The sequence below is a fragment of the Tenrec ecaudatus genome, chromosome 12 (genome assembly GCF_050624435.1).
Source record: "Tenrec ecaudatus isolate mTenEca1 chromosome 12, mTenEca1.hap1, whole genome shotgun sequence".
Classification (NCBI taxonomy): Eukaryota; Metazoa; Chordata; class Mammalia; order Afrosoricida; family Tenrecidae; genus Tenrec; species Tenrec ecaudatus.
The window spans coordinates 137,864,944-137,888,475 of NC_134541.1; the positions used below are offsets into that span (position 1 = coordinate 137,864,944).

The 23,532-nt window shown below is 52.7% G+C and overlaps 1 protein-coding gene across 1 annotated transcript; it reads right to left on the minus strand.

The window, feature by feature from the left end:
- Positions 1 to 4,385: 4,385 nt before the first annotated feature.
- Positions 4,386 to 21,272, minus strand: KDELR2 (KDEL endoplasmic reticulum protein retention receptor 2). The gene is made up of 5 exons (XM_075527536.1): positions 21,052 to 21,272; positions 10,419 to 10,519; positions 7,302 to 7,460; positions 6,185 to 6,437; positions 4,386 to 4,615 (listed from the first exon to the last, which is right to left on the minus strand). The coding sequence occupies exons 1-5, from the start codon at positions 21,140 to 21,142 to the stop codon at positions 4,581 to 4,583; spliced, it is 639 nt and encodes a 212-aa protein (XP_075383651.1). The 5' UTR covers positions 21,143 to 21,272; the 3' UTR covers positions 4,386 to 4,580.
- Positions 21,273 to 23,532: the final 2,260 nt, after the last annotated feature.

The window sequence follows — 23,532 nt, forward strand, 5'->3', positions numbered from 1 at the left end:
CATTGTTCAAAAGAATCAGTGCTACCCTGTGGCACCTACTGGGCTTTCAAGTTGCAGGATAAGACAATGAATTGTTTCGAAACTGGAGGAGACACACCCACATCCTGCCTCTAGAGGGCGAAGGCGGCACACAGAAAACACCAGAGCCTCTACAGGACTCTTCAGTGCTCAGGTGGGTGGGTGGTTGGTTGGGGACAGATCTAGGACTCAAGGAGGTCCAGGTGGTGCTGTCAGGTAAGTGCTGGCCTGCTAACCATAAGGTAAACTTACAAGCCCCTCAGGAGGGAGAAAACACTATCTGCTTCATTGCTAGGAGTTGGCATCCACTTGATGGTAGGCTTTGTTTTGCTTTTTCATAAGGAGCTCTGGTGGGGTAATGGTTAAGCTCTGTGCCGAGAGGGTGTCGTTTCAAATCCCACCCTGGCAACCGAGCCACGAGCGAAAGGCCTGGTAACCGCGCTGTGAAGATGACATTAAACACTCTAGGGTGACTAAAAGTTGTAATGGACTCCAGGACTCCTAACCCATAACCAGTTTTGTTCTCATAGGAGCCCCTGGGAGTGGGAGAGGGGGTGCAGAATGGAAACACACCTGAGGGTAGATCTGCAGATGGGAGGGTCAAGCCCACCCAAAACTCAGGCTGATGGGGGAAACTCCAGGGAGTAGTTCTAATCAGACACACGCATCGGCAGCTGGTATTGCATTTCTGTCATCAGCAAGGTCTGGACCTGCTGGCAAGAGTGACTGGCCTTCCAGGGAGCCAGAGTTCTTGGATAGAGTTCTGAGCCTGCCTTCAAGGCTCTCAGGAAAGCAGAGAGGGAGAAGGGGCTGGCGGAAATGCTGAGTCTCTGCTGGGTCCCCATAGATCTGTGTAACTGAGGAAGGACCAGGCCCCTGCTTTATCAGCCCAAGGTCACAGAGCAGCCAGCCTGGGGTGGGGGCCAAGATCAGTAGGCAGGCCACAGGTGTGCAGGGAGCAGGATCGCCATGTCTTCTGGTGCTGTTTTAGGTAAATCTCAGCTGTCTGGCCTCTGGGCCCATCTGTGAAGGCCTGTGAGGAAGGCTTTCCAGACCCCTGGGGGTTGTCCGCTTTGCAAGCCTGCAGGTGTTGGACCCGGAGAGCAGGAAGGTGGTGTCTTCTGCAGCGCAGAGTGATTTGGGAACGTGGAGAACTTCTTTGGGATGGTGGTTCCCTATGGACCTGAACTCTGAAATAGGCTGTGTAGTCTAAGGAATGGTTTCTCTTGGTAAATAAGCAAGTCACAACAACAAAATACTCTCATACAATCAACCATGCCAGACCCAAAGGGCAGCAGCGTTGGCCCTGGGAGAACGCTGAGAAGTGGATAAGGGACAGGAGAGGAAGACAAAGGGAGGTGGGAAACCGGGGAGAAATGGGGAGAGCGATGTTGCATTGTGCGACTATATCCATGGTGCCTAACAAAAGGGCTATGAAGCACTGAATGGAAAACCAACTCATTCTGCCAAATGTGACCCAGATCGCAAAAGTTCAAAGGAAACAAAAGGAGGGGGGGGAGGTGGAGCCTAACACAAAGTCAGCAGCTCGAACTCCCCCAGATTTTCTGAGGAAGAAAGATGAAGATCAGGGACTTGGAGCCCCTATTGGACAGGTCTACTCTGCCCTGCATCAAGCCGTCCTGGTGTAGTGGTTACGCCTTGGGCTGTGATCCAATGGTTGGAGGTTCGAAACCACCAGCAGCCCCAGGTGAGAAAGGCAGAGCTTTCTACGCCCTTAAACAGTTAGTCTCTGACACCCACAGGGGCGCTGTGAGTCAGTACTGATTGGAGGGTGGTGACTGTCCAGCAGGGTGGCTGGACTTGGTGGCAGTGAGTACATCTTTCCACTTCACACACTTGCCTTTTGCCACCTGCTCCTCTGCCTGTTCCTCCCTCCACCATGGGCCAGGCGGAGAACTCAGGAAGCCTGGTGATTGGGTTGGGCAGGGAACGGGCTGCGGTCCTGTCACTCAAGGGGCAGCCGTGTGAAGTCTGTGTTGTGAAACATTTAATGAGGCTCTTCTAGCCAGAGTCTTTGTAATCCCCTCCAAAGAGCCTTTCCTTATGGCTCAGGAGAAGAGAAGGTGGGGGCAAGACTCGGATAGGATTCAGCTGATTGTGAACGGGGGTAATTGGGATGCCAGCCTGCTGGGTACGAAACGAGTCCTCTCAGAAGCAGGGATGGGGATCTCACTGCCAGCGAGAAAGGTCAGGAGGGAAGGGCACTTTATGGACCCCAAAGGCCCTGTGCACTGAGCCTCTTTGGCTCACTTACTTGAGAGCTGGGTTTGCTGACTGTCGAGTTGGAGCTGAATGCCTTTAGGTGAAGGTACAGCTGAGTGGCATGCCCTCTGGGCACTTATTAGCAGTCCTAAGGGTTTTGGAACATGCCTGAGCAGGGCAGAGATGAGACTGTCCTGCTCATCACCTGTACCCTGCGCATTTTTTGCCTGGATGGTAACCTGTGCATTTCCCCTTATCGTGAGCACCTGTGAACTCTGGGAGATGAATGATGGAGCAGCTGGGAGAACGGGAGGGTGCTGAGAAGTAGCAGCTCCCATGCCCTTTGAATCCTCGTTTAAAAAACAATATGGAAAAACACACACCGCGCAAATAAAACGCCTTGATAAAAGCATCAGTTACCTGATAACCTTTATTCAGGATGTGAAAGTAGCGATGAACAGTGCTTCATATCCCCCCGCCACTCAAGGCCGTGGCGCCTGCTGACAGCAAGGGTGCTGCCCCCACACCCCAGCTCGGATCCCGGTCCCCTCCTTCCCTAGGTGCCACCCAACCTGGTGAGCCCAACCCTGGTGAGCCCACCCTAGTGAGGTGGTGGCCAATGTCATTTTTACTTGGACTGGAGGAGGTATGGTACTTGGTACATCAGGAGGCGGGCAAGCAGCTGGGGCTCACACTCTCGCGCTGGGCGCTGGGCTTGCGGAGGAAGGACTCAAGCTTGGGCTTGTTGGGCGCGCACTGGGCCACAAGCTGCTGGCTCTGCTCAAGAGGGTGAGCTTCCGATGGTGGAGACGGGGTGTGTGGACATCTGAGAAGGAAGCCAGGAGGCTGGGGGTGGGGGTCAGCGCAGTGAGCGGGGGGAGGCAGGAGGTCACACCGAGGAGCTGCACAAGACACCAGCAGAGCCCACCCTCCTCGGCAAGACCTTGTCCTCCTTGTCCAATGACGCTGTGCTGGGGTCCAGCACTCCAAACTACGGCGTGTCGCGGACAGACAGAGAGCCAGGTGCATCGTCATAAACGTAAAAAGCGGCACATCAATTATCATGGCAAAATCAGGAGGAGGGGGGATAGATTTCCACAAAACACAAAGGGTTTTCACAGATGAAGTGGCCTTTCAATTCCTGCCTCCACCTGGCCCCCAGCTTGTGGAGCTTTTCTGCCAACTAAAACCCAGTCGGAACAGACCAACCGGCCACCCCATGGGGGCCTGATTCACCGACAAAGACAGTGTGTGTGTTATTCTATGTCCAAGAAAATGTTTATTTAGGATGCTCTCATAAGAAAAATCAGGCAAAAGTTCAGTGAAAAACAAAACAATAATTAAAAAATTTTTTTAAAGAAAAGAATAAAAAAGGTCATTCGCACTGCCAGTTTGGGGGCTGGGGTGGGGGTACTGTGTAATTGAGCCCAACGGTTTGGCTCGGAGCACAGACAGGATGGTGGCAGTATTCTCCCACAACATGCTGCTAGGGAACCAGTGGAATACGTCCCCACCGCAGGCAGGTGTGTGTGTGTGTGTGTGTGGTGGGAGAGGGAGCGGGGTCTGACAGCCCAAATGGCAACTGACTGCCCCTGGCTGCACTCAGAGGACAAGCAGGTCAGTCCACTGAGGCTCCTAACACCTGTAGGGCAGGCTTTGGGGATACTTCTCAGTAGGGGAAGGGGCAGGCACCTGGGTGACCCTCAGGAGAGGCTCCAGCTGAGTCTGCACCTGGCTCTCACCCTCCCAGTCTTCTCTGTAGTGTGTGATGGCCTCCAGGCCGGGCGGTGACCGGGGGCGAGCCCACCTACCCAACAGAACATTGCATCTCAGGCCGACAGACCCCCATCCTTTGGCCAAGGGAGAGCAGTGATAATAAATATAGTGGAATGACGGGCCGAGCTGTCATCTGCCAATGGTCGAGGGGTACAATTTGCATTACAGACACAAAGAATCAGCAATCTCAAAAGAACTGTTTTTAAATTTAAAAAAAGGAGAGAGAAAGGAAAAGAAAGACCAAAGAACGGGTTTGAATGATTCCTCACCAAATCTTCCTGTTCTGGACACTAGCCCCATGGAAGCTACATACTGAATGTATTAATACAGCATCGCGTTTCTTTGTGTAAAAAATCTTTGTACATAGTAATAAAAAAAGATAAGGCAGGGTGCTTCAAACCGAAACCCTCGGGGTCCTTGGCCTCGGCACCTCCAGAGCCGCTGGTGACCATCCGCGACAGGGGCGTGTCTGATCTTCCCGGGGAGCACCTCCCGCCTTTGCTGTGGTGAGCATCTGTCCGCGCTGCGCCCTGAGGGCAGAGGCCGGCGGCGGTCTTTGGCACTTACGCTGGCAGGCTGAGCTTCTTTCCCTTGAGCACTGGGATTTGAAAGAGAGGGTGAGAGACCAGCGGTCAGGGCGCAGCCCTGTCCAAGATGCGCCACTGCACCTCCAAGTGGACAGAAGACAAAGGCCACTGAAATGTGACACAGCATTGGAGAGGGTGTATTTGGGCCGAGGTGCCCCCCACCACCCGGTCAGTGACAGCCACACCTTCAGGAGGCTGAGAGGGCCGGGTCCTGGAGTCACTGACTCACAGCCAGAACAGAGCACAGGCAAACCTACTGGAATCTTCTTACCATGCAGAGAAGCCGCCCCTGTACTTTACAGACAACAAACGCATCTCAAATTGGCCCCCAACATAAAACAGATTATCTGCATGGAGGTTGTCTACCAATCAATCATGTTACAAACAAGCAATGACTCCCCTATGTCCTGCACCCAGCAACACCATACCAGAAGTTTACAGGGCAGCAGGGATTTTTCACCTGGGATCTGTGGTTGGGTTTTAGGAGCTCCTAAACCCCTTAAAAGCAGCAACCATAAATTTTTGTGCACGTGCAAAAATTGCATTGTTTTCTGGGCCAGATGCATAGCTTGCATTTGATACTGTGAAATCCATTATGTACTATATTCATATGAATGAAAAAAAAAAGCAAATACAAGGCTATGGATATAAGCCTTGGATTTAACATCAATGGACCAATAACAGCTGATTACCCAAGGACCATAGAAAAATACAACAGCAAAAGAAAACAGGAGGTACTTACATGATATGAGGCCAATCAAAAAGTATTGCTACAGAATCTTAGCAACCTTTAGTAACAAAATTATCCCCAAACAAATGTAAAGCAACTGCATGTTGACAGACCCTTCATCCAGTCCCCACAATCCCGAAAGCCCTGCTTCCATCTCTAACTCTGCTCCAAACATCCAGCTCAGATTTCCACCCCCGTCAGTGGCAGCTGTGGCGGCCTCAGGGCTGCCAACAGTACTCTTCATTAATGCTTACAGTTCGGGAAGCAAAGAGAAGTAAGTGTAAGGGGGCAAGACCATGGCTGTACGGTGGATAAGGGTCAGAGGTTCAGGTTTCCAACAAAATTCTAAGACACAGCCCTTGCTACCCTGGGAAAAGACATGATGGAAAAGACCCCAGTCCAGCTTTCCTGGCCTTTTTCTCCCTGCGGCAGGAATGTAAGGCTTCACCTGAATAAGCCCCTGTGACCACCTGTGGCCTTCGAGTAAGTCTCTCTAATGACCCCTTAGGAGTGCCCTGACTTTCTGAGCTGATCCCTGTGCCTTGCCCTGGGCGGGCCCAGCAGCCCCTCACGGAGGCCATTGGGTTGCCGGCACCTGTTTCTGAAGGGACTCTGAGGAGACTGACAAGTATCTTAGAGAGAACCTTTGTCTAGCGCCCGCCGATCACAGGGACATGTTTACAAACACTCATTGGATATGCCTGGTGTGGATGAACAGAAACCCTGGTGGCGCTACTCTGCTGTGCCCATGTAGTGCAAAGGCTGGCACCCAGATGTAAAGGGAGGGGGTGTGTGTGGGAGAGCCCGTGATGTAGGGAAGAAGAGGTGGGCTGGGCAGCAGCCCTGGTACCTTTCGTGATGTACAGGTAGAAGAAGTCGCAGTAAAGGATGGTCTGGACGACGCCAGCCACGACGGCGATAAGGTCGAAGAAGCCCTCGAAGTAGAAGCGCCAGATCCAGTTGAAGAGGTACAAGGCGCGGTAGAGGCCCAGGAAGAACAGGTAGTGGGTGGTGATGGTCTCCGCCTCGCCTGTCTTGCTGATCATGAACAGCTGTGGGAGGATGGCCACGGACTCCAGGTAGATGGAGAAGGTCCACAAGATCTGTGAGGCAGGAGGCAGGCACAGGCTGCGGTCAGGTCAGGCCTCCTACTTTATTGGCCTAAGGTGCAGTGCCCAGGTGGCGGGGTGCTGGTGTTGGGGGGTCTGGGCAGCACAGGGATTCACTAGGTCACAGAAGCTCAGACACTGTCATCATGAGGAGCAGGCATCAGGTGGGGACAAGCTGGGAGGCGAGGCGCCTCTACCACCTTGGGGTTTCCTTACCTTGTCTGGCCAGCACCTCCTCCAGCCCCAGTCAGTTCTCTACAGACCACAGGCTGCTGGCCTCGGGCAAGCTGGCACAACGCAGACTCGGAGTCTGATAATCAGCCTCCTTCCTCCCCAGCTTTGCTGCCCTCTAGATCTCAGCTGCCTGACTCAAACCCCAGGCCGAAGACAAGGGCGCTGGCAAGATGTAAACTCTTGGCCTTACACGCACCGTACTTGACCCTCTCTGACAAGAGGAGCAGCATTAGAGAGCTTTCAGAAAACCCAGGCAGACCCTGCCGGACACCCAGGAGCAGCCCCAGGTCACAGAGGAGGTCACCAAGGGCGGTGTAGGTGGCACAGGAGCAGCTCCCAAAGTTGGGAAGTATGTCAGGGGTGCTTAGGGAGTGTCTCAGAGGCAACTATTACAGGCAGAGGCAGCAGGAACTGGGTCAGGGCAGGAAAGTTCTTGGGTCGGACAGGCACCAACAGTGACAGGTAGGCTGTGATTCTGGTTCTAGAGGAGGCCAGCGATCACCTTTCAGACACCAGGCCATGGCTGCGTGCTCAGTGCTGGCCCACAGGCAGGCTTCCCACAAAACTGCAAGTCAGATGATAGCTGTTTTCCATCCCCCACCACTAACCACCCTCTGCACACACCTCGAGGGGGGAGAAGTCATGATTGACTAGAAACGAGAGGCCTCCCACGGGGACGACCAGAAACTCAACGCGGAAGGTGTCGTGGTTTCCATCATAGGTTGCCTTGAATTTCATGTAGATCAGGTACACAGTGGCGTAGGAGCAAGCAATATAGATGAGCTAGAAGCAAAGACAAAACAGGGTGTCAATACCTCACAGTCCCCCCAATGTCTCCCCTAAGCCTAAACCACCCCCAGCGGGTCGACTCTGACTTACAGCGACCCGAGAGGCACCACGAGGTGTCCACTGCTGCCGATCGCTATGGGGGCAGACAGACTGCAGCCTCTTTCTCGCCCGAAGGCCTTGCGGTGACAGCCCAACCGAGCCCACTGTGCCACCAGGCTCCAACCCCCAGCTCATCTAAGACCCCCCACTCAGGGAGGAGAGGTGCTTTCTTTTCCCCAACTTAGTGCTTTTGCTTTGCTGAGATTGAGAAAAACAAATTCAATGTGCTAAAATTCACACTAGGGCAGGAGGCGTACATGACCTGCATAACCACTGTGCCCATCATCAGGCCCCGGGGCACAGCCCAGCACCCCGAGAGCTTTCCTCGTGCTGCCTGTCTTGTCACTGGACCGCCCACTGGCCACCACGGGTCCACCCCTACAGGACCCCGAATGCCACAGCAAAGGGGCCAAGTGCAGTGGGGCCTGGAGCCGGGCTTCCGTCACTCAGCAGGATGCATGTTGCTCTCTGTGCTGCGTGGCTGAACCATAATTGAGCATCTGGCAGGTAGACATTAGGGTTCGGTTCTTGTTTGGGGGAGGGGATGACGGGCAGCACAGGCATGGGCACCGCGTCCAGGTCTATGGGTGAGAGTTAAGTACCTAAGTCTTCACTTCCCTGGGTCAAAAATGCCTAGGAGGGAGATTGGGTCCATTAGCTTTAAAGGAACTGCCAAGAGAAACGTACTTTCAATCTCAATTTAAACTCTCACAGAGCAGCAGCATGGGGAACAAAGGTATGCAAACTTCACAGGCTCAAAAACCAAAGCCCTTCCTTCCTAAGTGAAGGTGCTTCCCCACTCGTGCTCTTCTTACTAAGGCCAGCAGTGGAGCCAGGCCGAACGAGGGAGGATGGCATCACCGAGAGAGAAGCTCATGCCCGGATCGGGACAGCTGTCCAAGGGCTTGCAATGACTCTGTGGGCACCTTTGCCCCTGGGTCTGACACTCAGTACTCTTCCAGCCCCAAGGGAAGCTCTGAAGTCCTGGAAGAGCAGGTGCTGGCAGGCCAAGAGCCCTGGGTTGAAACCACTAGGGTTGTGTTGTCTCTTGACCTTGGGACCACGTGGCTCAGAACATCTCTTTCAGAAAGACAAATGACTCAACAGGAGAATGAGCCTCATATGCGTAAGCAATAAATAACAACCTGGGTACGAGCCTCCACCTCCCAACTGCCGATGACACAGTGCTCACGCATGCGTGGTCAGCCTGGTGTTCACATGCTGACCCAGCCAACAAACCAGACCAACAGGAAACACACTGAGGGATCATTTGTTAGAGAGAATTCTCATCGCAGATTTACAAAGGAGCTGTTTCCCCAGCAGCTTGCGCTCACCTCGTGTCTCTGTGCCCCGTCAGTCACCTCAAACTTTCCCGTCCCGCTTTTGCACACTTAACAGGCAACAGTCTGTTGCTTTTCTATGCACCAGGAAACCTCAAAACACGGGCAGCTTGCTTTACAGTGGTGACCCGAAACCGAACCGGCACGCTCTCTACATCTGCCCGCTACATGGATGCGAGTAACATGTAACCGACAAGCATACACAAAACGAACATACACCTATCCACACGCGGAGCCCCAAGCAGGGCACACCATGGCTAAGGGTCACTCAAGCTGGTCAGTTAAGACTCCAGGTCTCCCAGCCATCAGGGAAAAACCTTTCTCCTCCCTGCAGGCTTGGCACTTAAAACACAGAAAACACCCACTTCTGGGATTTCCTCGGACATCATCCTGGAAACCACAGCCACAGGGAGAAGCAGATTCCTCCCAAGACCAAGCATGCAGAGACAGAGGAGGAGCCTTGCTCCTGTCCCCCTAGAAGCTGCAGGGTAAGCCAACTGGGCAACAAGCTGGGACTGAGCCACTTCTGGGCCGCTAGGTTCCCACCCTGGCCTTCCCTCCCTTTACACCCGACTTCCTGAGCTATACCAACAAACCCAGGGCCAGGAATAGCACAAGCACGGGCCCCGGCTACACACACACCTGCAACCGTTTAAGGAGGGGCAACACCAGACTCTGACGGCCATTCCAAGGGGCCCCTCCCACCTGTTGGCAGCTCTCACTGCTCTCCTCTGGCTGCCTGCTTTTTTGTCAGGCCCCCCAGGGAGGTGGTGTCTGGCTCTGTGGCTGCCCAAGGAGCTAATGGCCAGGCACGGTGGTGTGAATAACTCGCTGCCATCAAGTCGATGCTGACTCACAGGGACCCCACAGGATAGAGCAGAACTGCCCCTGTGGGTTTTTGAGACAGTGAAACTTTACGGGAGCAGATAGCGTCTTCATTCTCCTGCAATGACTGGTGGTTTTGAACCGCTCACCTTGCGGTTAGCAACCAATGCATGCCTATACAGCACCAGGGTTCCTTGATAGGAATAGGCACCTGCTTATTCAGTGCAAGTGAGGAAGCAGCATGCATTCACATGCTTGGTGGTTTGGTTTCGAAAGAAAAATGGGATCATCAGATCAATGACAGCCCTATGGTGGCGATGTGAGTGTGGCAACCTGGAGAAGATCTCAGGCAGCGGGCAGTCACCAAGGGAGGCCTGGCGATAGGCCGGGCTGCCCACAGCCTGAGGCCAGCAGCTGCCCCTTCTTTCTCCAGGAAGAGGAGCTGTGCTCAGTGTCCCTTGGAATAAAGGAAGCGCCTCTAGGTGGAAAGCTCCTGAATGAGACGCCCTGACGCTCTGCGGCAGCTCCGTGACCCCTCCCAGGGAGGAGAGAAGGCTGGCAGAGGGCTGCGAGTCTGGGGCAGCATCTTTAGACACTCCTCGGGAAGAAGTTTCCACAGCCACCCAGCCAACGCCAAGCCGGGTTTCCTTATGTCTGGGACTACAGATCAAAGGCCCCATCCCCGTACCTTCATAGACGTGTTGTATAAGGAAATAAAGGACGTGAAGAGGTCCAGGTAACGTGTGGTGAAGACCAGTGCGAACAGAAGCTGGCTCTTCCCGGAAATGCCTAGAGAGGAAGCAGAGAGACCGAGTTAGTGTGGCCACCCAGCAAGCGTGGACTCCTGCAGACACCCCTGACGGGGCTAACTCTCAGGAGGAAGAGTGGCTCTGAGCTCTGATGGGGAAAACGACCCATCACGCCACTCTGACGGAGCGAGATGCCTGACGCTCACCGCCGACTCTGCTTCAACGGTGCTGCAGTGACTCCCATAGCACCGGCCTGCCCACAACGCTGGAGAGTCCGTGCACCCAAGGGTGGCCTCGGATCTGTTGGATCCAGAAGAGGAGGGATGGCGAGAGGAGCGCTGAAGCAGGAAGTGTGATCCCGTTACCTACCAGCTGAGGGACTGCATTTGCTTGGTTTTAGACTTATCAGGTCACTAGGAAGCCATTCCTGACACCGAGGCAACAAGCAAGGGGCCTGGTGGCACAACAACTAAGCCCTCGGCTGCCAACCGGAAGGCTGGCAGTTTGAAGCCACCAGCAGTTGCACAGAAGAAAAGGTCTGGCTGGCTCTTTGCTCCTCTGCGTGGTTCTACTGGCGCTAGGAGTCGCTCACTGTGAGCCGGCATCCACTCGACGTCACCCAACAAAGATGACAACGAGGGTGGCAATTGGCGGGCCTAGTCAAGTCTGTGAGAGACCCGGAACTATCCGTAAGCCAACATGGGAGCCTCCACCTCCAGCTACCACCCGACCCCAAGCACTGGCACGGCGGGTCAGTTAGCCCAATCCTGATGTAACCAAGGACAAGAGCTGAAAAATGACCAGAGAACAGGAAAGAGCGGAGTCCCAGCCACCCTCTTCCACGCAGCACACCTCAGTGGCTGGAATCACTGCCTACATGGCTGTCTGTCCACACCGCTGCACTGAAGTCAGCAGTCACTCCATGACTGGGAGAACAGTATCCCACCACGGGCAGGGGCAGCTTTATTCAACTGACAAGCTCGGCCAGCAGACCGCAGTCGGTAAGTCTGCATTAACTACAGGCCTTGCCTGCCCATCCCAAGTAGAAAACCCACCAAACACACTGCCATTCAGGGGTAGCGTTGTGGGCTGGGAACCTTGATCTACTCAACAGCTGTGAGTGGTAACCCTAGAGTACAGAGAACTACCCCATTGGGTTCTGAAGGATGTAACCTCTGCAGAGGAAGACTGTCTCTTCTTTATCCCGAGGCGTGGTTGGGAGGTTCAAATCACTGATCTTTCGGTTAGCAGCCGAGCTCTTAAGCACTGCACTGCCCAGACCCTAAACAGAAAGTAAAGCGGTTGATATGGCCTTTCCAAGTCCAAGTTCATCTACAGTAACACATGTCAAGAACCAGGGGAGATACAGCCAGGAGGGCCGGTTCATCCAGCTGGTCTATGGTCACGTGAGCTTCCTTTTCCTACCAAAGGCCAGTGTCCAAAGGAGCAAGGAGATGGTGATGTAACAGGGAAACAGAGAAAACAAGGAGGAGAGGTGGGGTGCACCCAACATGTGCAGAAACCTTAAGAGCAATGACCCAGCCCATGTCCTCATGCCCTATATGGTCTTTCCAATAATTTAACCTAAAAAAAATAAAAAGGAGACATGTGTGGTCTAATTTTTTTGGAAAGGAAGCAGGCAGGCTTGAAAGGCTGCCCTCCTCTCTTAAAGGCTTGAAGACAAACAAGCGGCCATCTAGCTCAGAAGCAACGAAGTCCACATGGAAGAAGCACACCAGCCTGTGTGATCATGAGGTGTCGATGGGATCAGGTATCAGGCATCTAAGACCTAGAATAAAACCATACCCAAGGTGAATGGGGGTGGAGGGAGTGGAGACCCAATGCTCATCTGTAGACAATTGGACATCCCCTCACAGAGGGGTCACAGGGAAGAGATAAGCCAGTCAGGGTGCAGTATAGCACCGATGAAACATACAACTTTCCTCTAGCTCTTTGGTGCTTCCTTCACCCCACTATCAAGACCTCAATTCTACCTTATAAAACAGATTAGACCAGAGGATGCACACTGCTACAGATAAGAGCCCACAACACAGGGAATCCAGGATAGATAAACCAACAAGGAGAGTAGAGATACCAGGAGGATTAGGGGCATGGGGGGGTTCGATCACAAGGGTCAACCTGGAGCCCCCTCCTAGGAGGACAAATAATAGAAAAGTGGGTGAGGGGCGACAGAGGACAATGTAAGATATGGAAAAAATAATGTATAACTTATCAAGGGTTCATGAGGGAGGGCAGGGGAAGAAATGGGGAGCTGATTATCAGGTGCTCAAGTGGGAATATATATGCAAATGTGCTTGACACACTGGAGGAATATGGATTGTGATAAAGAGATGTAAGAGCCCCCAGTAAAAGTATTTACCAGGGGAAAAAAAAGAAAGGCTGCCCTCCTCGTGAGCACTCTTCACATCAGGGACTATCACACTGCTATTATCACTCCCCTCTTGAGATCCAAAGGTACCCTGGTGGCTTAGTTGGTCAAGCACCAGGACGCTTACAAAAAGGTTGCCAGTTCGAACCCCACAGCGGCTCCTCAGAAGACTTGTGAATATCATTCTGTAAAGATCACTGACAGCCCTGGAGATCCTGTGGGGTAGCTGAGATGGAATCAACTTGCCGGCAGTGAGGCTGCTTCTTCATCACACTTCGTGCATCAGAACACACCAGGCTGAGGTGGTGGCCAGCTCGTTCCAGCCAGCATCATGCTTTATGCCACCCTGGGGCCGGACACACAGCAGCGCTTGGAAAATAACTGCCGGATGAGGGCAAAAGTGAAAAAAATGGAATTCATTTCACTTTCAGATCAGAGGGAAAATTCTCACTTGATGGCATTTGGGGATAAATCTTCAGAATTTCTAAGTGACTCTGAGTCTCTCTGATCTAGGCTCTGCTCTAGAGGATGGGGACTCCTGAGGGTGAATGGGGCGGCAGAGGGAGGGACAAGCCTGCGGCCTGGCCTCTCAGAGGAGGATGCTCAGTCCCCACTCCTCTCCTGGCCTGGGAGCCTGCCAGGAAGCAGCAGCAATAGCTTCTCCAGCAGAAACACCAGGCCCTGTCTCCACAGAAGGCGGGAGTGCCAACAGAGGACCAAAAGGAGTCCGCTTCCTCCCAAACTCCAAACCAAACCCAAATTTTTGATGAGTTGATTCTGATCCCTATCAACCCTGTAAGACAGAGCTGAACTGCAGAGGCTGGATGCAGACGGCCACACAGTTCTCTCACAGAGCAGCTGGTGGATTTGAACAGCTAAACCAGTGCTGAACGACTGCATGGCCAGGGGGCCTTTCTTCTGGTTGGGGAGGTGGGGGGTAATTCTGCTTCTAGGCCACAGGGAGTTCCCTGGTCATTTGGGACCACAGCATGCAAAGGACCAGGCGGTCACAGAACACCCTTCCCGACCCTGCGGCCCACACCACATTGAGGAGTGAACCCACTCAATGGAAATGGACTACACTCAGCAAGGCGGTTCTTCCCTTCCCCACAGGGCCACGTGCACTTCAGTCAGAGCCCACAGCCGGGCAGACAGCCCTTCTGATTCCTTGTGGTCTAGACAACCTGTCCCTCCAGAGTTTCGTTTTGTCCTGATGAGGGCAGGACACCACCGGGCCCTCATGTTGGACCCCGGGATAAGCAGGACACACTCCTCCCTCTGCTTTTCCTGGAGTCTGCCTCTCCATGGGGAAGCTGGCTCAGAATTTGGCGCTCAGACATGTCACTCATAGGCTACCGCTGGGCTATGACATGCCCGGCCTCCCTCAGCCTCACTTTCCACATCTGTAAAACGGGCACAAGCAAACCAAGTGTGTGGGGCTGCTGCAACAAGAAAAGGGGAGACGCAGGAGGCTGGACCGAGACACCCCTGGGAAGGCTCCGCAAGGGCTGCTGCCCAGCACTTTCCCGTTTTAAAAGACGTTCATGCTAATGGTGAACCATTCCAACGATGCCAAGTTAGAAAGAATCAATGTGACCGGGCCTTTGGAGCAAACCTCCTGCTCCTCCCCAGCACCCCAACTTTGTCTGGCCTCCTTTTTGGGATGTTTCTGTGGGCCAGCTTGTCTCCCCTGCAAATGGGCTGACTTTGTCTTCCAGTTAGAATCTCAGATCCATGTCTTATACTGTCTGGTGTCTCCCTTCACCCACTTTTCTGTTGTCTATCCCCCAGGAGGAAGTTATATGTAGATCCTTGTAATCCATTCCCCCTTTCTACCCTACCTTCCCTCGGCCCTCCACATATCGCCACTCTTAACTGCTGGTCCTGAGGGGTTCATCTGTCCTGAATTCCCTGTGTTTCCAGTTCCTATCTGTACCAGTGTACATCCTCTGGTCTAGCCGGATTTGTAAGGTAGAATTGGAATCATGACAGTGGGGGTGGGGAAGCATTAAAGAACTAAAGGAAAGTTGTATGTTTCATCATTGCTACACTGCACCGACTGGCTCATCTCCTCCCCGAGACCCTTCTGCAAGGGGATGTCCAGTTGCCTACAGATGGGCTTTGGGTCCCCACTCCTCATTCCCCCTCATTCACACTGATATGATTTTTTGTTCTATGATGCCTGATACCGGATCCTATTGTCATCTCATGATCACTCAGGCTGGTGTGCTTCTTCCATGTGGGATTTGTTGTTTCTCAGCTAGATGGCTGCTTGTTTATCTTCAAGGCTTTAAGACCCCAGACACTGTATCTTTTGATAGCCGGGAACCATCAGCTTTCTTCACCACGCTATCTCCTGCTTAAGTACCCTTTGCCCGTTTCCCCACCAAGCTGTGTGAGAGGGCTTTCTACGGACCTTGACCTTCATCACATACACACAGGCCACCCTCATCTTTTCAGTGCCTCACTTTCTCATTTCCGGGACAGTATTTTTATGAATGAAAGGGGCCTGGTGACCTGGAGCAGACCATGTCTACAGCCAGTACCATTTGGCCTGCGTCACCTAGTTATTGCAGTGTAGTTCCCATAATATTCCCAAGCTTCTCACCAGGCAGCGGCACACTTCATCGACTAGTCTGTCATCCTCCCCACTTTCAGATGCACTGGCAAACCACAACATTCTTGTGGCTCCTTTTCTTGCCACACTGGCTTGATTGAGGTGGTCAGGACCGAGCCTGCACCCTTGGTGGGGGTGCTGCGCTGCCGGTCATTTCTCTTCACTTTGGTGATTTAAGAGGAGGTGCTCCAAGCGAGCAGGACTTTTATCCTGCTGTTGTCTGGTGAAGCCCCAGCTCTGTGACAGAGGCCACGTGTCCAGCACACAGCAGGCTTGCAATAGTCACAAAATAGGGAATTTGTGCCAGGAGCTCTGGTGGTATAGTGGATCATGCCATTGGGCTAACTGCAAGGTCAGCAGTTCAAAACCACTACCCACCCAGAGAAGGATGAAGCTTTCTACTCTCGTAAACCGTTACAGTCTCAGAAGTCGACAAGAGCAGTTCTACTCTGTGCTACAGGGTCACTCTCAGCCAGAATCACCTCATTGGTTTTTTGAGAGGGTCACACAAGCGACTCTCTAGACTACAATTCACCACTTTCCCCTTTTACAGCTTCGGGGTTTGTCTCCTAAGGTGGCCCTCCCTACCCCAGAGCTATAAAACTGTTTCTATGTTGTCTATCATTCTGTCATCTCTCTGGAGTTCATTGTTTTTGTGTAGGGTGTGAGGCAGGGCTCCACGTTTACTTTTCCCTAGGCAGCCACCTCTCTCCAACGTCATTCAGTGAATCCTTCCTCACAGATTTGAAATGCCGGTGTACCATTTCCTAATCTCCTAGGCAAACACACATTTACCTACCTGTCCAATACCACCCAATTCCTGCTGGCTGTAGCTTTTTACTAGCTTTAGCTGCCCTCCTCACTCTTCTCAGGGAGCCCTGGTGACGCTGTGGGTTACTCACTGGGCTGCTACCCACGGGTCAGCAATTAAAAATACTAGTCACTCCAAAGGAGAAAGATGAGGCTTTCTACTCCATCTCGGAAGCCCACAGGGAGACTTCTCTGTCCTGCAGTGTTCCTGAGTGGGAGGCAGTCCAACAGCAGCGAGTTTGGTTTTCTGGTTGTTGTTGTTTTTTAACTCTTCTTGGAAAAACTTAATGCTTTTGTATTTACATTGGCAGATGGAATGGATTCTCCGTTTGGCAGTTTCAGAAGAAAATTCTGGTTAGATTTGTAGAAGGCTCTTCTGACTTAAGTTAATTAGGGGAGAAAGGTCATCTTGCCTTCTCACTGGCCTGTCTGGACCTAGACAGGCCCCAAGTCTGAACCCGCAGGTCAGCATCTAGGTCTACCAGTCAAACCCAACCCATTGGGATGATTCTGATTAAAGGCACCCTTATAGAGTTTCCAAAGACTGTAACTCTTTATGGGATCAGGCAACTTCATCTTTCTTCCAAGGAGTGGGGTGGAGGGTTTGAACTGCTGACCATAGTTAGTAGCCCAAAGCCTAACACACAGGGCCACCAGGGCTCCTTGCAACCACTTCCTACGCCACATTATGAAGGACTAACTACCTCCTCTTTCCACGTATCTTAGCAAGTTCAACTAAACCACAGCTTGCTAGAACATTTCCCTGAGAGCAGAACTGGATCCCCAGGGCCTTGTACCTGCACTGCACACTCCAGAAATGAGGCCCAAAGTCCGAGGGGCCACCTTCCAGAGCTGGGGATGCGACAGAGAAGCCAAGCACTATCCTTGTGGTGGACTGTCGCCAAAGACTACTCAGAGACATCCCCGGTCCAGACCTGTGGGACAGCAGGCCCTGTCAGCCCATCATCTGTGGTCCGATGACAAGTCACCAGCAGCTAACAGTGGTACAGGAAAAGGTTAAGGGGGAGCGGGAGGAGAGGGTTGAGTCCAGATGGGAAGGCTGGGAACCATGGGTCTCAGGGCCCCGCGAGCCATCTCCCCCACTGGGCAATCCAGACAGGAAGCCCTTCGTGGGGGACCTGTGCTAGCTGGCCCAGAGCTACCAACGGCGGTGTGCAGGGCATGGGTACACCACCCACTTGGACACCCTGTGGACACAGCTGCGTGAGAGTTCCTGAACAGGAGACACGGAAACCACCTTTTAAAGAAAAGAAAACATGAAGGAATGGAAGGTCAGGGGCACCACACGTGCCCAGCAAGTCCCCTGCACCTGGGCTCGGCTCTTGCCCCTTTTGGTCACCGTTTGGTCTAGAGGCCACACTTCACACTTCAGTCATGTGCTTGCACACCTCTGAGTCAACACCCCTCTGCGATGCCCTGGGAAACCCACTCCATCACAGGAAAGTTTTCACTCTGGGGGCCTGGACGGAGCCGGGAGCAGCTCCGAGGCCTGCCCCACCACCCCAGTCTCCTCTCCATGGAGAATGGCAGATCCAGCCACAAGAGTGGCTCCTCACAGAGCTGACCCAAGGTCAACCTCCACTTTATGGCTCCAACTAGACAACGGAATTTCCAGCTCGTGTGCCAGCCAGCCCCTGACCTTTAAGGGAAGAAGGCACGGGGGTGCTGAAGCCCAGGAAACATCCCAGGCCGGCACTTGGATCCAAAAAGGTACCTCAGTACCCATGTTTACAATGTGAGAAACAAAACCTGGACGCACCCGGCTCCGATTGCAGTTATTTGAGACCCTCGTATCAAATTCTTATTCTTTCAAATGTCTCTAAAGAACTTTTATAATTTAGAATGGAAAAACAAGGCCTGTCAAATTCAGCGTTTAGTTCTGAGTCCCGGATGTCGGAGGGTTTGATTCATAAGAGACCTGGAAGAACAAGAACAACTACAGGCTCACTCCAGAAGCACACCCAAACCTGTTGTTGTTCTTGGTCAAAGATGCACCAGAGTTGGAGGAAGAACCTGGTCTCCACGAACTTTGTTAGGCCAACTGACCCTGTTGTCCTCGAGTCTGTGGTCTTGACTCCCCAGGCCAGCGACTTGTTCCCTGAGTATTTGGTCCTGGCTAAGCAGTTTACCTCCACCTGCACCCTCTAGGCTCCACCGCATTCATGCACGTTTGCACCAGATACAAGTACACATGTGGCAACCTCCTCCACCAAACCTTATACCTTACTTATCTCTCAATTCTATTTGTCCGTGAGTTTTTTTACAGATAGAACACTTTAGAAGGGCCCTGGTGGCGTAGTGGTTACACATTGGGCTGCGATCCGAAAGGCCAGCAGAAGAGAGGGAGAGAAGAGGGGACTTTCTACTCCTATCAAGAGTTAGTCTCAGAAACTCATGGGGGGCTGCTCTGCCCTGCCTTAATAGGGTAGTGACGAGTCAACCAGCATGTGTGTGGTTTTAGGTTTTATTGAGCTAGATGGGGGGGTTACATTTCAGATCATCCTTTTGTATTCAGCAACTTAAACTGCTTATCAAACCTCCCAATAACCTGTCTCCCCCTCTTGTAGAATACTACCTTCCCTTTGAAGCCTCCCTGGCCTGTATTCACGGGTATAGCCTCATCCTCCTTCCCACTGTTCAGCTCACACGTCTACTTGTGTATCCGCTCAGATGATCGCCATTACAAGACTGTGGGGATAACAGTACTTACACTCGTCACCCCCTACGTATTTCCCTTGATTATTGCAGCTTAAGGACTTTCTCCATCAGCTCTCCGGAGCAAACCAATGGCTGTGAACACAAGCAAACTCACAAGAGAGCAAACGTTTTTGTTTTCTCCTGCCCTAAGGTTTCCTGGCGAATCCCATTTCTGGTGTTGCACTAGATTCTTTCAAGCATCTTAGGTTTTGTGTCCGTCCCCCTCCTCAACATTCTTAAGAGGCAACACATTCCAACACCCAGGAACTTGAAAGTGAGGTCACTCCACAAACAGTATGAAAGGTGAGTAAGCTACTCACATAAAGACTGCAGAACAAAACTTAAGTTTAATAAGAATGTTTTCTTAAAAAAAGAATGCTTTCCTCTGCACAGCCCAAAGAAGGTGACTTCAACTATGGGTCTGGCATCAAACATTTAAACCAAAATGTAATCTACCTCATATGCCACCGAAACACCCAGATATTTACTCAAACCCTTGCCAGTGCGTTCTTGCCCAGCTCCTCCAAATCTCCTTGTGGCCCTGATACTTGATTCCCAGCTCTGTGGGATAGGGACGTGAGGGACAATCACACCACCGTGCACAGTGGGTGCTTCCACGTCAGCCAGGGATAATCTCTGCCACTGATTTGTCAGCGTAGGTAATCGGGCCACTACTGGGCCTCTCGGAACTGGGGATCAGTCAAGAGGTCGCCTCCAAGTCAGTCAGTGGTGACAGTCTGTGGACTTTGTCATATTCGGTTTGACTGCTCAAAGGTCTTTTCAAAGTTTGCTTACTTCCTGGATCTCAGCTGTTCTAGGGAGCTAGGGGAGGCCTGTGGCCAGCAGAGCCAGAGATGCCGTCCTGCCTGAGACAAGGATACCTTCAGAAATAAACTACGGGCAGGGGCATCCCTTTCCCCCCAATTGCCTTTAAAGGGCCCCATTGCTTACTGCATATGTGAAATTTTAAAAAGCTCTCCAACTTAAAAGCTATTCCATTTAGGCAGTGGCATTCCCCGCCCGCTCAAAGGGGGGGGGGTACTGTTAAAGCAAGGCAGTGCATTTTAAGAAATTATTTTTTTTTAAAAGAAATCATTTAAATAACTGCCATCCTTACAGGGTGGGGGTATCTGGCTGAACAGGCTGCAATGGGGGAAGGCCTGCCTGCATGAAGTGAGCACTCCCCAGAGAGCGACCGCCAGCTCCCTGGTGACGTGGGACGAGGAATCCAAGCTGTACCACAAGAGAGCTGGGGTGGGGGTGGCCGGCGCCTTCTGACAACCTGTTATTAGAGGGAGAGGGCAAGTTTGACAAATCACTGGGCTCATTAAGGAGGGGGCATGAATTGTCTGAGAAATTAATTTATAGACTTCTCTATGCCCCTCCCGTGGCGGGCAATCCTGGAGTAGCAAGCTTTGGTGACGCCCCCAAAACTGGCCTGCACTGACACCTGGCACTAAGCCCATCCCATTAGGGGCAGGGTGGCAGTGGGTGACCGACCTGCAGCGGTGCCTCTAGCCCGCCCCCCTCCAGGCTGGTCCCTGGCTGCCACGTCAGGCTCCCGCTGCCCTGCCCATTCTCCTCCCGCCCAGCCCATTGATTCTCAGGCTCCCCGTAACCCCCGGGATCCACGGACCAAGGACCCCACCCAGGACCCCGCCAAGGCCTGCGGCGGGGGGAGAAGCCCCTCGTTGAAGCCGAGACTTGCGGGGGTGGGGGGTGCATGGCAAACCCCCAAGCCCAAACTCTCCAGACAGAACAAGGCCCCGCGCTGTCCGGGGAGCCCCGACGGCCCAGGTTCGCGGCCAGCGCCAGCTCGCAGCGGGTCCCAGAGCCCCAAGACCACCCGCCTGCCCGGGCCTGGACGCCCGTCCCGCGGGCCTGCAGCTCTCCCGAATCCGGCCACCGCCGAGGGGGTGTGTCCAGCCAGCGCAGGCCCGCGGGGCGGCTGTCCGGCCGGGGGTAGCGGAGGGCGGCGGCTCCTCCGAGCGGCCCGGTCCCGCGCCCGCGCCTCCCCGGGGCCTGGCCCGGCGCTCACCCGCGCAGGAGCGCGTCTTCCAGATCTTCAGCAGCAAGATGACGATGGCCGCCAGGTGGGACAGGTCCCCGGTCAGCCGGAAGATGTTCATGGCGGCAGCGGCGTTCGGCGCGGCGGCCCCGGGGCTGGCGGCTCAGGCGGCAGCGCAAGCGGCCCCTGAAAGGAAGCGGCGAAGATGGCGAGAGCGGGCGCGACGTGGCCGGGGACGTGGCCGAACTGCCGGCGCGCGCGCAGGGCAGCCTGGGAGCGCGGGCCACCAGCCCCGCCCACTCCACGCCCCTTAAAGGGGACGCGCCGAGGCAGGCGGGCCCAGGAGCGCCTCTGCGCCTCCCGGGTTTCCGGCTTGCCTTCGGCTGCCAGCGATTTCCTCTGGTTTTTGAAATGACACTGCCTTATGAGTTGGGTTCCCTCCTCTTTTTGATCCTCGCCCTCTGTCTCTGAGGATCAAAGCTCTATAGGAGAATCGTAGGAAAAGCGCATGAGAAAAACATTTTTTCCCCATCTACATTGAGGCTGCTGCTTTTCAAGGGGGATCTGAAGATCTTACCACTTGCGGGGGCTCTAAGAAAGAATGCAAAATTGGATAGGAAAGAAAGGCTATTTTTGTAGGATGAGAAAATAAGGCACAAGGAATTACAAAGCTGAAGCCTGCTCCTTCACTTGGGTGGGGGTGATACTTCTCTTCTGTCTCTGCGGATTTGTCTACTCTGGAGACTTCAGAATGTAGGATGAGACTACTTTAGGATAGACTGTTTTCACTCAGGGGAGCTCTAGTGCGTCATGGGTTATACGCTGAACTGGGAGTCACGGCAAGGGCTACAGTTCGAAGCCACCAGCACTCCGCTGGAGAAAGCCGAGATTTCCTCTTTAAAGATTAGCAGCCTTGGAAATCCTAGGGAGCAGGTCTGTGCTGCCTTAGAGAGTCCCTATGTGTCCTAGTGGACAATTGGCTTGGGGTCTTTTCACCCACAGTACCATTCCCAAGTTTCTTGAGGTGGCAGCATATTTCAGGACTTCATTTCTCTTTACGGCTGAATACGAGTGTCCGCCATCTGGGCGGACCACATTGGTTTCATATTTTTCATCATTCACTGTTGTTTGTAAGTGTCCTCCATTTGGTTCCCATCTATCACACCCCTAAGTACAACACAACACAACGCTGCCTAGTCCTGCACCATCCTTACAATCGTTGCCACGTTTAAGCCACGTTTGAGCCCACTGTGGCAGATCCATCTCAAGGAGCGTCTTCCTCTTGTTCACTGACACTCAACTTCACCAAGCCTGATGTTCATCTCCAGGAAACTGGTCCCTCCTGATGGCAATGTCCAAAGTACATGAGACAAAGTCTCACCATCCTGCATCCTAACTAGCATTCTGGCTCAACCTATTCTAAAACCTATGTATTTGTTCATCATTCAACTCCTAGGTTCCCAAACTTGGCCGATCATTGGAATCACCTGGGGATGTGGGGCAAGCATCCATAGAAATTCGGATTCATTAGGTTGGCCCCTTATATCATGTGAACGAGAACTACTGAATTGAACCCACTGCTACCCCCAAAAGGTCAACCCATTCCTTATCTTAAAAATACAGGTGTCTGTGCCCTGTACTAGGGATTGATTCAGTAGGTCCAGATATACTGGAGCAGGAACCAGGAAACCACATGTACATGCAAATATATATAGGAGGATGGGGAAATAGATCTATGTGTCTATATTTATAGGTCAAGTATTAAGGTGGCGGAAGGACCTTGGGCCTCTACTCAAACACTCCCTCAATGCATGAATACCTTCTTTTATTAAATTGGAACTCTATGATGCTCACTCTCCCGACACAATGGCTGGAGTCAAAGTGGGTGAACAAGTAAATGTGGTGAAGAAAGCTGATGGTGCCCGGCTATCAAAAGAGATAGTGACTGGGGTCTTAAAGGCTTGAAGATAAACAAGCGGCCATCTAGCTCAGAAGCAACAAAGTCCACATGGAAGAACACACCAGCCTGTGTGATCAAGTGGTCCCAAAGGGATCAGTTACCAGGCATCAAAGAACAAAAAATCATATCATTGACTGCACACCTCCATGATAGGATCGCTGAAGACAAATGGGTGCATAAGCAAATGTGGTGAAGAAAGCTGATGGTGCCCGGCTATCAAAAGAGATAGTGTCTGGGGTCTTAAAGGCTTGAAGGTGAACAAGCGGCCATCTAGCTCAGAAGCAAATAAGCCCACATGGAAGAAGCACACCGGCCAGTGCGATCACGAGGTGCCCAAGGGACCAGGTATAAGGCATCATGCAAAAAAAAGAAAAGATATAAGTGTGTGTATGTATGTGTATATATGTGTATATGTATATATGTATGTATATATATATATCATATTAAATGAAGGGGGAAGTGCAGAGTGGAGACCCAAGGCCCAAGTGTCGACCAATGGAGATCCCCTCATAGAGGGGTTTAGGAGAGGAGATGGGTTAATTAGGGTGTGA

Excerpts from the sequence above, each read along its gene's own strand:
- KDELR2 (XM_075527536.1), bottom strand. The coding sequence starts at position 21,142 with ATGAACATCTTCCGGCTGACCGGGGACCTGTCCCACCTGGCGGCCATC. Across the intron at positions 10,520-21,051 it reads GAAGACGCGCTCCTGCGCGG|GCATTTCCGGGAAGAGCCAG; the intron begins GTGAGCGCCGGG and ends CTTCCTCTCTAG. Across the intron at positions 6,438-7,301 it reads ATGACTTCTCCCCCCTCGAG|ATCTTGTGGACCTTCTCCAT; the intron begins GTGTGTGCAGAG and ends CCTGCCTCACAG.